This window comes from Myodes glareolus, chromosome 2 (assembly GCF_982192425.1).
Source record: "Myodes glareolus chromosome 2, mMyoGla1.1, whole genome shotgun sequence".
NCBI classification, from domain to species: domain Eukaryota; kingdom Metazoa; phylum Chordata; class Mammalia; order Rodentia; family Cricetidae; genus Myodes; species Myodes glareolus.
Window position 1 is genome coordinate 88,580,212 of NC_142027.1, and position 16,903 is coordinate 88,597,114.

At 46.2% G+C, this 16,903-nt stretch overlaps 1 protein-coding gene across 1 annotated transcript in view; it reads left to right on the forward strand.

Moving 5' to 3' along the window:
* LOC125390412 (cilia- and flagella-associated protein 337-like) overlaps positions 1-16,903 on the forward strand; it is a 118,001-nt gene that overhangs the window by 50,826 nt on the left and 50,272 nt on the right. The window contains exons 11-12 of the mRNA XM_087902726.1: positions 5,059-5,176; positions 8,640-8,709. Of these exons, the coding sequence (XP_087758852.1) occupies positions 5,059-5,176; positions 8,640-8,709 (188 nt within the window). The remainder of the gene's footprint in view (positions 1-5,058; positions 5,177-8,639; positions 8,710-16,903) is intronic.

A 16,903-nucleotide genomic window follows, 5' to 3' on the forward strand; every position in this document is an offset into this window, starting at 1 on the left:
GAGCTAGAACACCACTGCCATCCATTTATCGTGAACGACGGCGATTAAGGTCCAATACTCCAGCACGTAGAGGAACAGAACGGGAAAGCACTCAGAGACAGGGGCCCATCATTCTGACCGGTCCAGGTAGAGGCAGGTAGCTAGGCATCTCTTTTGTCAGAATTTTTGAGAAAAGGGAGCAGAGAAAATTCGCAAAAGCGGTTTCAGGGAACAGCCGCGCATGCCTCCGAGACAGCTGCCCGTCTGCTCTGTACAGCCCCGTGATCCGAAAATTACAGAATTTAAACAAACAAAAAACCCGGAGGCCATGCCTCAATAAGATGTCTTCAAGCTACCCTTCAAAACTAGGTCCGCTCAAACAGAGCCTAGAAAGTGGGCGGCAGAGGGAGGAGGGGACAGACAGAAGGGATAAAAGAGAAAAGCAAGTGGCCCGCTAAAAGGCTCGGAACACAAGAAATAGCCCTGGGCAGCTGGGCCCCATCTGGGAGTCGTGAGAACAGGGAGAATTTCCAGCGAGTGGGTGCCGCTTATCATGAGGAAGGAGTTTCCAGCCTTCCACAGCTGGAGAGAAGCCGGACTCGTGGGACCACTCACAAATCTGGTGTTTCCCCCACCAAGTTTAGTTTGCTGGGAAACTGTTCCTGTCTGCAGTGAACTAGTCAAGGACACCCTGGTTTTAGGGGGCATCAGAAGGTTTCTGGGGACGTACCGGGACAGAACACATGCTCTCCAGATGTCAGTGGGAAAATAAAGAATGAATATAAATACTTGGCACTTGCTTAGTTGGAATCTTCTTGGGTTACACGTCACCATGACCAGCATACCTGGCAGATAAACATAGGAAAGAAGGTCTTTTGACCACTACTGTTTCAGAGGGTCACCCCATGGCAGATTGTCTCCTGGGCAGAGCACCATGGTGGCGGCATGTAGTGAGAGACAGTCTTACTTCTTGACATACAGCGACCAGTGTGACAAGAAGGAGCCAGCGATAATATGTCCCCAAGAATCCTCCCCAAGGTGATATACTTTCTTCAGGCATGTTCCACATCTAAAGTTTCCAAGACTGCCGAGTTCTCCAGCAGATAGGGCTGAGGCAGAGCTGGTCCCGCTTGTCTCTCCCTGGGGCTGAGCGGGATGGTGAGTGTTGATGACCCAGACCTCCCCCTGGCCACCGGGGAGAGGGGAGAAACACACACTGAGCCAGGAGTCTGTTGAAGCAGGAACTCACTTTATTGCATCAGGGCAGGAACTTATACAGGGCTGAGGTAGGGGGCAGGAGTCTTGGGATGAGGTGAGGTGGAGTAAGGAATAAGGGCCAATAATATCCTGCCACATCACTGGTGACTGGGCAGAGGTGGGCCTAGGTTGGGTTGTGCAGAGTCAATCCTCTCCAAACTCAAGTTAGGCTCAGGAAGTTACACTGGGCCTCACGCCCTGTCCTCATGAGGCCCGCCCAACACAAGCCCTTCACATTTAGTGGCACCAGCTTTGACCAAGCATTCACAACATGAGCCTGAGGGAGATGTTTCTTATGTCAATCATGACAGTTTTTTTTTAATTCCTTATATATGAAGAATCATCCTTGTTTGTTTATCTCTCATGCTCGGATACCGTCCACCAAGTTCTGACTTGTAATATCTGCAATAGCTCTGACCTACAGCCACCTCACAGTGACCACGGTCCTCGCTCAAATCGGTCCTCATTATCACTGACACAAATTTCTCTCTGGCCCCTCTAGCCCTCATTTCTGATCCCTTATTTCATTTGGATGGTTTGGGGTGGGGGAATACATCCAATCTTACATTCACTCATCAAACACTGACTGAGCCTCTACTACGGCCAGCCTTTGTCGTTAGTGTTTACTCAGTGAACAAAGCAGAGGTCTTGCCCCTTGTGGAGTTAAAATCTAGTGGGAGTAAAATGAAACAGATATAATAAGTTAGACGATATTTGTGAAGCTGATAAATGTAAAAAATAAAAAGAGTTCCAATGCCCGATACCCACATGCATATGAATGGGTGCACACACTCAAGAGTGCAGTGTTTGGTGAGGTAGCCGGGATGGGCCCCATTGAAAGATTTTGAGAATCAAAGGGGGGGAGGAAGGAGAAGGAGTGAGGGGGAGGAGGGAGCTGTGGAGGGGTGGGTACTGTTGTCTAGGGGAAGGGAGAGTGTTGTTGTTGAAGAAATGCCAGAGATGGGCCCATGGGTGGGCCATATCTGGAGAACTTGAACAAGAGCAGCCATGCTAGAATGACTACATCAGGATCCGTGACCTGCAGGTGTGGGGGACATGAGGTCAGAGCATTATGGAGGTCAAGATGGATGGAGGCCTTGTCATAGTCCATCACTGTGTACGTATTGTGACTTCTGTATTGATAGGTCTCTGTCATGGTGTTGTCAAGAAGTGGAAGAGGAGATGGTGAGAGGTGATGGGTGTCTCTCTTCTCTCTAAAATCTTTCTGGAGTGTTTCGTGTAACCCACAAAATGTGATTGTTGGAGACCCTGCTTAATTTCCCCTGTGCATTTCTTCATGACGCCTGCAAGCCCCAGTGAGCCCCCATGGTTTGAAGCAAGTGGACTTCTAGCAAGCATCCTCTTCTGTCATGTCTCTTTGTGTCTGTCTTGGTGACTTCCTCCGCCTGCTCATAGCCCCTCTCAGGGCCTCCATGAAGCATTTTTTCTTAGGAAGCCTTCTTCTCTCTGCATCATACATCCTCCACATAGTTTGGGTAGACTTCACTGACTGGCACTACAGTGCTACACCAGAGTGTCTTGTTCACAGTCTGTCACTAGTCTGGAACTCCTATAGCATAGAAATTAGAAGTTTTATTTAGGAGTTCTGGTAGGCTTTGGATGAATGGATGGATGAATAGATGGATGGATGGATGGATGGATGGATGGATGGATGGATGGATGGATGGATGGATGGGTGAGTGGGTGGGTGATAGATAGTTGAATGGGTGGATAGATGGGTGGATTAGTGGATGGATGGATGGATGGATGGATGGATGGATGGATGGATGGATTGACAGACAAATGAAGAATGGATAGAGAGTGGATGGAAGGAAGACGGAGGGTGGGTACTGGGTGGATTGATGCTGGCTCTCTAATCTGATCTTGAATTCAAGGCATTCTATTTTTAGTTTATAATTAGTTAGGCACTTGTAAATGTTCAGATCTAACAGCTTAGCATTTTCTTCTCTGTTACTGGGGGCTGGCTGAAGGAGTCTGCCTGGGAAGCTGGAAGCATATGGACTCATCCGTTACCCGTGGTGACTGCTTTTTTTTAATCAAGTTAAAAGGAGGGGATTTCGATAAACAAAGTCTTACTGGCCCAATGACCAAACATAACTTCAGAAATGCTTTCTTGTCTTCCACACACTTTTAAGTTAGCCATTTGCACTCTTGACTTCAGTTTTGTTAGACTCTCCTGTCCCTTTTAACCTCTGTCACATGCATCATTCAGCTAAAAGTGGCTGATTTATGCCTGGCAGCGTACTGGAGAGGATTCTCTCTGGACATGAGAAGTCATTCATGCCTGAATGCCTCTAATTCATTTGTTTCTAATGTTATCACGGTGAGTCTTGGAGCATATTTTCTCTTACCTTGAGAGAAGTTGCAAGACACTGGCTATTCATGTCATAATCAGAGCAGATTGTTCACAAACATTTTAGTAATTATTTGAGAATGTCGTTTGATCATATTCTCCATATCCCTGAAGAAGATTTTATGCAATGCTGTCAAGGTACCTGCATTTAGTTACAATTGCCTTGTAAGGTCAAGTATGAGATTTGCCTCTTGTGGTCTTTGGAATTGGAGGACATTTCTGGGATGTTCAGTCTGTGGTAACTGTTCTTTCTTATTGAGAATATCATAGAAATATTTCCCTTAGACATTTCAGTCATCCACATACATAGATGCACAGTCCTTTGACTAACTTTGTACTTTAAGTATTAAGTTTCCATGTTTCAGCACACTGAAAAGTTCTCTCTTGCCAACTCCCAAGACATTTAATCAAATATACTTCAGAATAGGAGACCAAGCCCTGTAATCAGGATTGGTCCCCCAAACCTGTGCTTTTAATCTTGGACCTGTAGCCAGGGCATCACTTGGGAGTATAGGAACTGCAGAGTCTCAGTGACCTAGTGTAGGCGGAATTTCCTGTCCTGACAGCCCACTCCCTGTCCCAGTGGCTGCTTCCCAGTTACCAGAGACTGAATATTATTTATAAATGCTTGGCCAGTAGCTCAGGCTTGTTACTAGCTAACTCTTAGATTTAAATTAACCCATATATCTATTAATACTTTGCCACATGTCGTAACTTGTTACCTCCTTTTCTACAAGTCCTGCTTGCTTGGCAGCTGGCTGGCATCTCCTGACTCCTCCTTTCTCCTTTCCAACATTCTCAGTTTGGCTTTCCCACCTAACCTAATTCTGTTCAGCTATTGGCCAGTCAGTTTGTTTATTAACCCAACCACAGTGACAAATCTTCACAGTGGACAAAGGAATTATTCCTCAGCAACCTGACATCTCCATTCTGGGTACACTTACTGGAATATTATATTTGAACCACGAGACCACCATCATGTGCAATTGTTGACAGGTAGTCAATCCGTTCGCAACTACTGAAATCCAGGTTGCCCAAGCTGGGATTCTGATGTTGCTATGTACTGACTTTGGCAAGTTCTTTATCTTTTGTGCTTCTATTTCCTCTTCTTGCAAAGAATGCTCTACTAGATTTTTTTTTAATTCCTTGCTCCCTACAGAAACTTAGAGGGCCCTAACGCGAATACCTTTGTCTTCAGCTTGTACAAACATCTCATTTTTTAAAAAAAAAAAAAAAAAGGAGCACCATACATATTACTTGTGGCAGTCACACACTGACTTTTTTTTCCTGGACTCTAGAAAAGGAAGCGCTCAAGGGGTATGGCCCATTCAGAGAGCTCCCCGCTGACAGAGTACTGAGGGCTGGGAGAATGGACAAGGATGGAGGCAGGTGCAGCCTCCAACTGAAAGATTGGAGGCTTCTGGAGATTCTTCTATTCTTGCCCTTAGAACTTGGAAGAAGATGCCTAAAGTTGAGGACATGCCGAGCATCGCCATTCACAGCGCTGCAGCCTCTCCAAATGCAGAGTACACCCGCTGGAAGGTGCACGGAGACTGTGTCACTCAGGTAAAAACAGAGGAAACAAACTGGAGCTTGCAGGCTACCCTCTCTGTGCTCAGGTAAGATCCCTCTGTACCGCTTAGTAAGCCAGCACTGCTCCTAAGGTGACTTTGCAAACCTAACTGCAAACAAATCCATGTCACATAAAATTCAGAGACTGCCATAAGAATGAAAATTAGCTGGTCTAGTGAAATGAACCTCCTGGTGGGACTGGTCCTTGCCCAGCGTCCTCGGGTCTGAAGATTGTGGATATCTTCCCCTTGCTCTTTAGGGCTAAAAGTAACTCAACTTACCTGGCCAGAATGCATTAGGATAATCATGGGGTTATCAATGTAGGATTGAGTCCCTGAGCTCTCCTCTGGCCCTGAGAACCTAAGCCTTTGCTTTTCGGGTACTCAAGTGCACAGGAAAGCAAGCACTGCCTTTTGTACTAAGAAAGTCTACAGCTCAGTGCAGAGCAGTGTGTGGGGGACATGAGGAACCCTGGGGATACACAAGGCATGCAATCTCACACCATGCCTGTTCTCACTGAACACACTGGCTTAAGCCAGACAGAAATGTTTGTGCAAGAAACGAATGCTAAAAAAATATTACTGAGGGCTGGCAAGATGGCTCAGCTGGTAAAAGTTCCCTGCTGCCAAACTTGTGGACCTGAGTTCCATCCCTAGGACACACAAAGTGGAAGGAGAGAACCGAATCCTATAAGCTGTCCTCTGACCTTCACGTATGTGCCATGCTGTGTGTGTGCACACACATACACGTTCACACCCATGCACACATATATACACTCAAATGAATAAATGTAATAAATTTTTTTGAAGAAATAATGTTGAGCAAAAGAAAGAAAATCAGGAAGACACCTAACTAACTTGGTAAATAAAAAGGCAAATTAAAGGGAAGGGAAGGTTAGATCAAGATCATTTTTCTTCAACCTAAAAACCAACAAAACTTCAAACACAAATTAAGGAAAGAAAATACCGATCTTGCAACAGACAGAACCTTTCTATCACCCCACGAGATCAGATAGCTCTCACTCCCACTCAATCATTACTCTATATTTATGTCATTTAGGTTGTCACTCGTAGCCTATTTTATGTTAAAAACAGAAAACAACAACAACGAAGAAACATGTCACACTATGCACGTGCCCTTCTTGCCTGGTTTTTTTCAGTTAGTGCAATTGGAGCCAAACTTCTTATAGAGTGTGACAACTCGGATTCCTTGCTACCAGCTGTCTACTGTGCGACAATGTTAACCCCAAAGATTAGAGGAGAAAAACCACTGACCCAAATCACCATGGTCAAATTAATTAAAGCAAGTGTTTTTATTTGTGTACATGGGCTTTCTCTCCCTAAGAGTTCAAGAGATCAGCATTGGGCTTGAGAAACACAAGGGTTTTATAGCTCAAGGATAGGGGGTTCAGAATGGAGGATTTGGTGGGCAAGACAGGTCAGGTTAAAGGAATAGAATATAAGCATAACAGGTTGGTCATAACATCCTCCTGAAACAAAGACATGACTGCAAAGTGATCATAGCAAGGTAGTCATAACAACAGGCTGTCATAACAACCTTTTGAAACAACGGTAGGGTTGTAGGATGAGTATAAGAACTTTTTGAAACAAAGGCATGGTTGCTGTTTCCTGCAACAGGCAAGACAAAACCATTTGTAGTTAAGTGACAGATGGGGCATAGCCCAATGCTATGATCTGCTGGCCTATCACCTGGCTACTCTGTCCCTTTAAGAGACAAGCCCTGCCCACTTTCAAGCCCCCCTTCCGCTGAGGCAAGCAGACCTCCCACTTTCTCCAGCCTGTACTCGATCTCTCTTTCTGTCCCTCTTCTAAAGAGGTGGTTGCTGCCTCTCTCTCTCTCTCTCTCTCTCTCTCTCTCTCTCTCTCTCTGCCTCTTTCTCTTCTCCCCCTTCTCTTTCTCTCTCTCTGCCTCTCTCTCTTCTTCCTGCTTCTCCCTTTCCCCTCTTCCCTTTCCCCTCCATGACCCACTAAATAAACTCTTATACCCAAACTCTCTCTGCATGGCCTGTCTATCTCTCACCCACTTCAGTCTCCCACCCACCACAGTCCCACGGAGGCCTTGGGTGACCTGCTGTGGCCCCCTCGTGGGACCAGCCTTACCCCCACCATATCTTTAAAAAAGAATAATACCCAATCCTTGAGAAACAGAAATTTAATCATAAAATGAGCCTAGCTTGTCTTTACTATAAGATGACTCTTAAGCCTAAGAAGGAAGAGGCAGGCTTATCTTTTAGCTTCCCACTCTGTCTATCCCTCTTCGGTCCTTTGAGGCCCTGAAAGTCAACAGAACAATTCTCAGATACAGGTTTAGGGCAGTAGAAGAGGCGACCTGCAGAGGGCTGGGTTGGGAAGGCAGGGCCTATGCCAAAATAAGGCATCAAAGCCTAGCACCGCCTTGCTGCTTAAGACCTGGACCAGAAGGAACTATACAGTAAGAGTTCTCTGGGCCCTGCTGCCCAGCTGTCCTGCCCTGGAGTGGGGGGTATTGTTGACCTTGTTTCTAAGAAGACTCACTGCAGTGAATAGGTGCAGGCACTCCTGGCCCTTGCCATGCTAGTTTGGTAGCTGGTCCTGTGGCCATGCTGACCTATTACCCAGGGTTCCAGGCTCCATGCTCTCTCTGCACTAAAAGCTTACTTTCTTCTTTCTGTCCCTTTGAGTCTCTGGCCTCTGGGCCCCATGAGGATCAGAAACAAAGACTGTCTTTCTTGCAGCCACTTCTGAGTTTAGCACCCTGCCTACAAAGACCAAATGATAAGACAGTCTATGGATCTTGTAGATCACAATGGGTCTTCTAACAGCATTACAGCTTGATCCAATATCCAGCCTGGGGCTAATGGCTTTCTTTGGGAAGAAAGGGAAGTGAGACAAGGAACTCAGACTCAGTCACATCTGGTTCCTTTCATCTGAGACTGGCTCGCTCCCTCCCTCAGAGTCCTGCCCCCAAATCCTGAATGTCCAATCCCCACACACCTGTCCAAAGTGCAGCTCAGTCTTCAAAATCAGGAAAAGTAAAGGAGTCAAGGAGTCTCGCTCCCCCAGGATGCTGCTTGTGTCTCTTCTGATAGAGAGGTGGTTTCCAAGGAGGAGAATCGTTTTCTCTGAAGACTGCATACAGCGTTCAGGTTTTCTCAGAACGAGCTAAACTAGACGGTAGAAGCTGCTGCTGCTCTGTCAGCCGGAGAATGCCCGGGGAGCATTGCGTTGGCATTAGCTCCCAACACTGTGAAGGAAGGAAGAACTGAAGACTTGCCAGGCCACCTACATATCTGCCCACTAACATGGGTATTTGAAAGGTCATTTCTATTCCTGGTAATGCGGATCCTTTCTCCCCCCTGAGATCTCTGGGGCAGGGGGGATGATGTAAGAACACTGTTATTTCACCTTGTGGTTGATCTCTCTAATAATTGCTTTTTTTCTCATTTTTTTCTTTCCAGCTGAACTACTATGACTCTATAAACGCTGTCATTTCCAGTTCCAATCACGAGCCCACAGCTTTAGTAATAGGTACGGTGTCTACTCTTACCGCGGGTAGGGTCTCCCACTTTTAGGGCTGCACTGACAGACATTCTATAACCTGAGGGAAAATGTTAATCCCACCAATCGAGAATAAGGCCACTACCACAGTTTAAAGCCAAATTTGAAGCAAGCTTTGATTAAATACTGGCCAGGTGAATGGGCTCTGGCCAGATATCGAACTCTGGTTCCTCAGAAAAATGGCCCGCAAATCCAGCTTTGCACGGACTTAAAAAGGAAAACCCCTAATTCACTGCATTTCCCATCACATCCAATCAGGAGCAAGCATACATCCTGACATACCTCCAGCCTGCACCCAATCAGGGGCAAGCATACATCCTGACACACCTCCAGCCTGCACCCAATCAGGGGCAAGCATACATCCTGATAGTTCCTACCTCCATACATCCTGTCCACATGTGATCAAGCACATCCGGTGCAGACGGGTCAAACAAACTTGTTTAGGGGAGTGAAAACACGTGGCTTGTTATCTCCCATAAACAACGGTCTACAGCATTTCAGGAACTGTCCGTCCTTGGGCAAGAGGCTTGCAGGTCAGAGGCATTTGCGTTTCCCGGATCTCTAAGGCATAGGAAGTAAAACTTCCAATGTAATTTTGGCTCTCACAGAACTCCTTGGGCTGCTGCTGAACCTCCTCTGTTGTTTAGTTCTTCGGTTCCTAAGACTCACATCAGGAGGCTGCTGGGGAGGTGGCATGAGAGAATCTGCTCAATCGATATGCATTCTGTTAAAATATGAGCAAAATCTATTTACAGCAATGCCAGGCTTCCCATCTGAGCACTCCACATCACACACTACATATTTTACATGTGTGGGAACGTAGATAAGAAACAGCGGGTAATGGGGCGCTGGCATGAAGCCAGGAGCAGGAACTTACAAGAATTCCAAAAGCAGGGCTGGAGAGACAGCTCAGCAGTGAAGAAGGGGCTTGGCTTCCAACACCTACCTGGTGGCTCACACCTGTCTCCAACTCCAGTTCCAGGGGCTGAGTCCACTCTTGGCCTCTGCACGGACTGCACACACAGGGTACACTTACGTGCCGACAAAACACCCGTGCACATCAAATTGTAACGTAGGGCACAGTGAAACTGCTGAAATCAACCAACGTTCTGTTCATGGGTGGTGTGAGCATTTCCAGCATCACGTCGCCAGCACATGCGTTGTCAGTGTTTAGGCAAGTGCTTAGTCAGTCCAGGGCTCTACGTAAGTCACTATGTAATCTACGCACATGCACAACATGACTGCAGAATGTCTCTGTATGCATGCGCCAAGGCCCCTTTAAAAACAGGCTCTGTCCATTCCTTGCTCTCTTCACCCCTTCCTTTTCCGAGGCAGGCCCCACACGACCCCCTGTACTCACCCCACTTCCATGTGGGTTTGTCATACACTGCGGTTCATGCTCACCACTACTCAACTACAAACAGGTAGGAAGAGAGGTTTATTGAGGTGATATCACACTACCAAGGCTATTTTCGGGGAGGGGGTGCAGAGAGAAGCAAAAGGTAAAAAAAGCCAGCAGATTTTAGGTGACAACTGTCTTTGACCTGATGAAGGTTGAGCTAGATGCCCTTGCCTGAGGCAGCTGACCTTTAAGGGAGGTCATAATCTGCAGTCTGCTTTCTAGGATTCCTGAGGAATACTGAATTTCGAATTCTGTTCACATAATACCAAGCCTTCTATTACCCAGTCAGAGCCCTTCTGTTTAGGACATTGTCACCAGCACTGCCATTTTGGAGGACCCACTTTGGTTATAACAACAACAAAAATAAATTAATCAGTATTTTTAAATTGAATATTAGTTGAAGATGTGTTAGCTTTTTTTTTTTTCCCCGAGACTGGGTTTCTCTGTGTAACACCCCTAGCTGTCGTGGAACTAGCTCTTGTAGATCAGGCTGGCCTCAAACTCACAGAGATCCTCCTGCCTCTACCTCTCGAGTGCTGGGATTAAAGGGGTGTGCCACCATCACCTGGCTGAAGATGTGTTACATTCATTTATGCTGTGGAACATTTGTTTGTTTAATGATGCAGAGATGTGTTGCGTTCTTTTATGCTAACTCTTAACTTTGCTTAACTCTGTGAAACTGTTACTTTGCCTGTCTAAAATATCTGATTGGTCTAATAAAGAGCTGAATGGCCAATGGCTAGGCAGGAAAGAAGTAAAAGGTAGATGGGATAATTTGAGAAAAGCTGTCTAGAAACAAGTCATGCTAAGTCCAGGAATTCATAAGTAAGAATAAGCCTCCATGTATTTATTTGGGAACTGGGTGTCCCCAAAGAGCAAAGAGTAGAAAGAAAAAAAAAACCCAACTACAGAATTCCAAGAAAGGTCAAGCAGGGGATCTAGTTCCCAGCACACCTCTAAGTGTTATGGGTGCTTGTCACGGACCTGCTCAGGGGAGCCACTCAGACCATAGGAGAAGCAGGGTCTTGGTACACAGGAAGGCACAAGTTTGGCGAATGACAGACAGACACAACACACAAGAGAGTGGTTGGAATCTGCTGCGATTTTACTGAATTCATGTTTTCATTATATTGTATTCAAACAAAGAACAAATCGGAAGGTCATGCATGTATCATTGGTTGGCACAGTATGAAAGCTTCTTTTAGTCACATCAGCGATATTATAAGAAAAACATATTATCAGGGACAGGTGTTAGACATAAAGCATCCTTAGAAGAGGAAATCTTGTCCTTGGGAACACAAACCTCAGACAAGTGGTCTCATCTTATGAATAGAAAGTTTCTGTCTCATTACCACTATCATGGCCCTTCCTCTTTCTAACCCTTTCTTTATCTCATCTAGTGACCAAATATGCCTAATCAGCTCTCTGCACCTGCTGAAATATGCTTTCTTGTACCTTCTTATGCAGCGGACACCATGGGGTTTGGGATCTAGCAAGCCTATTCATAAAGTTCAAAGTATAATATAAAACTCTTTGTCCATCAACACTAACCCATCTATTCCCTTGCTCATCATACACCCCGTGTATGACAAAGGTTCTGCTGTAGTCTTATACATTCCCATACTGTGCTTCCCTATGCTAGAGCTGTTCCTGAAGAGGTAATCCTTGTCTTGTATATATAAAGACTATCATTATTATAAAAGAGATTGTGCAAAGTCCATATCCTGAATAGCCAGCTAATCGAGAAACCCGTCTATGCCCCAAGGGCGGCCAATACCGGGTCGTCTGCCATTGACGTCCAGGGAGCCTGGTCCCATAGGACACGTAGCTCCTGTCCGGCATAATGACATATGTCATGTCACACCGATGACACTAGAGTTGGTGTTCAGGGGCTCTCACCAGTTTACTGGTTTACAGTGCTGTATTAAAACACCACGGGTGGAAAGTTATAACTTCAGAAGAAAACAAGTTGCTTTGGCTTGCAATTCTGGAGGCAGCATCTTCCTTTCCTGCTGCATCGCCCCGTGGTAGAAACACAGATGGGCAAGAGGGAACATTCATAAGCTCCAGTGAGATTAGCCCATTCCCAAGAAAACTGCTTCTGTCTGAGAGAGTGAAGCCCTCGTGGCCCATATGCCTCCGTCCGTTCTTCTCCCAGCACTGCTGCACTGAGAATTAAGGTTCTTAACTCATGAACTCAGTGTATGGCTAAGACTAGCAATGGATTTCCGCAACCTGATCTTGAACGTTTCTGTCCCACAACCTGCTCCCAAATAACCACACAGAGGCTTAATATTAATTACAAATTCTCAGCCAATAGCACAGGCTTGTGACTGGCTAACTCTTACATTCAAACTAACCCATATTTCTTACCTATAGTCTGCCACGTGGCTTGGTACCTTTTCTCAGTACAACATACCCATATTGCTTCTCTTTGCATCTGCTGGCAACTCCTCAGACTCCGCCCTTCTTCCTCCCAGCATTCTCAGTTTGGCTTTCCAGCATAACCTTATTCTGTTCAGCCATTGGCCAGTCAGCTTCTTTATTAAACCAATCACGGAGACATATATTCACACAGTGTAAAGGAATATTCCACGTGATTCTGTGGAGTGGTAGACTCTGCTGTGGAGGCATGGGCAAACCTGAGACAGACTATGCACCGTGACATTTGGGTGGACATCAAGAGGTCACATTGGTCTAGATTTGAACTAATAATGTAGTTTGAGTGTCTTGAGTACTGCCCCTCTGCCTGACCCTGGAGCTTCCTCTAGCTGGAACACTTCCTTAAATGTCAAGGTCAGCACTAAATACCTTAAGTGTGTCCAGTCCACTTCCTTAGTATCTTTGACAATGGTATGGTATGCATTCACTATTTCAATCATTTTATAAGTGAGTCCCTGAACAATTTTCTTTTTTCTACACCGAAGAAAATAAAATTCAAAGTGAGTTAAGCAAAAAGGGGAGTTTGGAGGGCGGCTTGCATAGACCTCCTCAGCGCAGTCATTTTAACTTAAAACCTAACTTCATCTGCCACACTATCATGCGTTTAAACTGGAAACAAAACCAAGCCTTCTCTCCTTCTTTCCTTAAGTTGTGGTCTTGGCTCTTTTTGTTTGGGCCGCAGAAACATTGACTGACATGAAAAGTTCCAAAGTTTAGATAAAAGCTGTGCAGTTCCCCAAGGGGCAGCCTGGTCCACCCCAGAGGCCTCTGTGGGTCCCAGGCAGGTGGGAGGTGTCGGTGGGTGAGACACCTCCAGTCAGGGGGACAGCCAGTCCCACGAGGAGCAGCAGGGGGTAAGAGACCAATAGATGTTATGCAGAGAAAGTGGGTATAGTTTATTTAGTGGGTTATGGAGGGAAGGGGAAAGGGGAAGGTAGAGAGAGGGAGGAAGGGAGAGAAACAGAGGGGGAGAAAGAGAGAGAGAAAGGGGGAGAGGAGAAGAGGGGTAGAGGTGAGAGGGAGAAAGGAAGGGAGGGAAGGAGGGAGAGAGAGAAACGGGGATGGAGAGAGGGAGAGAGAGAGGGAGAGAGAGAGGGAGAGAGAGAGGGAGAGAGAGAGGGAGAGAGGGAGAGAGAGAGAGAGAGAGAGATTACCTCTTTGGAGAGAGAGGGAAAGAGAGAGCACAGGCTGGATGAGGCAGATATTGGCTTCCCTAGGCAGAAGGGGAGGGGTTGGGAGAGGGCGGTGCTTGTCTCTTAAAGGAACAGGGTACACAGGTGACAGGCAGGTCAGCAAACCATAACAAACCTGACCATACCTGTTTAAATTGCAGGAGCTCACCCACTAGTGTGCACTTTCCAGAAGTGGGGCGTGGAGGAGAGATATACTAATGGGGGGAAGTTGGGGAAATGATCGCTGTACAGTCGCACATCTAACGGAAAGACAAACTCTCTCTCTCTCTCTCTCTCTCTCTCTCTCTCTCTCTCTCTCTCTCTCTTCTCTTTGCTTCTCTATTTCTGTGAGCAAGGACTGACCAAAAGCAGCTTGGGGAGGAAAGGGCTTATTTCACTTTACAGAATACCTTCCACCATGAAGAGATGCCAAGTTTAGAACTCAAGGCAGGAACGTGGAGGTAGAAGGCACCCCCTTAAAAGATGTTAGGTCTCAAAAAAAAAAACCCAAAAACCCAAAACATAACAAAAAATAAAATAAACCTTGGACCAGTCTTAATCAGTACCCATGGCTCCTCCCAACATTTTTTACCCAGCCCCCTACCCAAAACCTCTTCCTCCTAAAGGCTGGGCTTCTGTTTCTCTTCCCCCAGTCTCTCTCTCTTACATAATCCAGCCATTTTGCCTATGTACTTTCTTGGTCTTGTAGCTCCTTGGCTTCCTCCTCTCACCTCTCTTCCTTCTCCTTCCCCTTTCTTCTCTCTCCTCTTATGGCACAGTTCAGTCTGGATCATTCCCGATTCCTCTGGCTGTGCTCTCCCTCATACCCACAATAAACCTTTTCCTCAACCATTCTTGCAGCGGCCATTCTAAGGGTCTAGCTTTCATTCAGCAGGTTTATTTTTTTTATTTTGTCCCTGGCACCACACTTTTCTCCCTTTGCTTCCTCACCAGCAGGTGAGCTCTCTGCTGCACCGTGTTTACCCACACCCTGGAAGCCATGCGGCCAACTGAAAGCCCTGACACTGAGCCAAAGTGAATCTTCCTCCGTGAAGTTTTTTGTCCCAGGAAAGGGAAGCTGACTAGCGTGGAGGTCCCACCCTAGAGCTATGGCATGGATCTGCTGCTAAATCACTTGATGTCAAAATACATGTCAAAATTCACGCATGTCAAAATACAGGAAGCACTTACTCTTTGGCCCTGGTAATGTACTGGTCTTTTAATACCGATTCCCTTGCAGACATCCTCAGTCCTCACATTTTTGCTGCACAATTATTTTGTAACACTCTTAACACCATATTGGAAAATTCCTTCCAGTTATTCAGTGACACTGGGATCACTTTTACCTTTCCATGTTGATACTGATCAGAATCACTTTCAAGGTTTAGACAAAGTTTTATACTTGTCAATGGTCCCCAGTTTCAGGTGGGGTACTCTAGGGGACTTTATAAAATCAGGTTACCTGCCCTATACTCTCAGAGATTTTGACTCTGTTGGTCAGAGGAAGAAGTTCTTCTTTGAATTCTGTTTTCCCTTCCCCTTCCCCTCCTTGTTCCACCTGAAACCTGCCCCTCCCACTAGAAGGGTTTAGAGTGAACTCACCATGCAACCCATTTGTAATGCATAGAATACGTCAAACCTTTGCAGCAACTCAGCCAAGCCACCCACGTGCTATCAGTCTAGCGAGACCTGAGCATTTGTGAGCCCGTGGGAAAATGGACTTCCCCATTTCCCCCCTTTTATCTTCAGAAAGCTAATTCCACTTGCCACGGTGAATTGTGAAAAATCAATAAGACTGTGGCAGGGCCTTGGCCTCCTGTGAACATTCTCTCGCTGCTTCCTTGATAGAAACCATCAGGTGCCTCTTCCAGCCCCCTGATTCATAGACTGGGGCAAGGGGGGGGGTTGCTTCCTCTCCAGGAAGTTCCTCCTTTCTGTAGATTTCTGATCCCCTGACATCTAAAGCTTCAGAGGCTTAGGAAGAAATGTGCCGTGGTTGATTTTCTTGGGAACTTGGATTGGTTTTTCTTGGAACTAGAAAAGCTTGTTCTCTAGAATGCTAGTGGGTCTGAATTCTAAGAAGCCCAGACTTAAGCTTTGGAGGCTGCAGCAGCTCAGAACGCAGTGTTTGTTTGGGAAGATCAAAAGCAATTGTTCCAGAAGAAGGATCAGTGAGTCCTGGCCCTGACTCTGCTGCTAACACAGCAGTGGCATGGGGCCTCGCTTGTCTATAGTTAAATAAATGATGTGGTTCAGATTTCATTTGAATGTGTCTCCCAAAGGTTCCAGTGCTGGAGACAGGGTCACCAAAACGGTCGCATTAAGAGATTGGAGGTTCTTTGAAGTGGGGTCAAATGGAAGGTGGTGAGGTCGTCAGGGGCATCATATTTGGAAGGAATTAATGTAGTTCTTCTGAGACCGTGGATAGTTCCAGAGTAGTGTGTGTGTGTGTGTGTGTGTGTGTGTGTGTGTGTGTGTGTGTGTGGTATATGAGAGAGAGAGAGAGAGAGATTAGCCTCTCCTCCTGCTCAAGCTCCTTATTCTTATTTGGATCTTCTCATGTTCCTAGCCCTTTACGATCACCTCTCCCTCTACCTCCACACCCCTCCCCCCCCCACACGCTTCTACCACCATGGCATCCCTCGTGTTGTAGTGTACCTGCCATAGTTAGATTTCTATTGCTGTAATGAAACACCATGATCAAAAGCAACTTGGGGACAAAAAGGTTTACTTCACGTTACAGCTTACAGTCCATCACAAAGGGACATGTGATAGATCAGGAACTCAAACAGGAGCCTAGAGGCAGCAACTGACACAGAATCATGCAGGAGCCTTGCTTACTGGCTCGCTCTTCAGGCTCAGATTCTCATATTCGGTGTGGTGATTTGAAAGAAAATGACCTCCTAAAGGGAGTGGCACTATGAGGAGGTGTGGCCTTGTTGGAGGAAGTGTGTCACTGTGAGGTGGCCTTTGAGGTCTCTTTTGCTCAAGTTTCCCTCAGTGTGACTTTTCAGTTACCTTCCTGTTGCCTGCAATGCAGCACTCTCAGCTCCAGCACCACACCTGCCTTCACCCCCAATGCTCTCCATTCTGATGACAATGGACTGAACCTCTGAAACTATAAGCGGGCCACTTATATGCTTTCTTT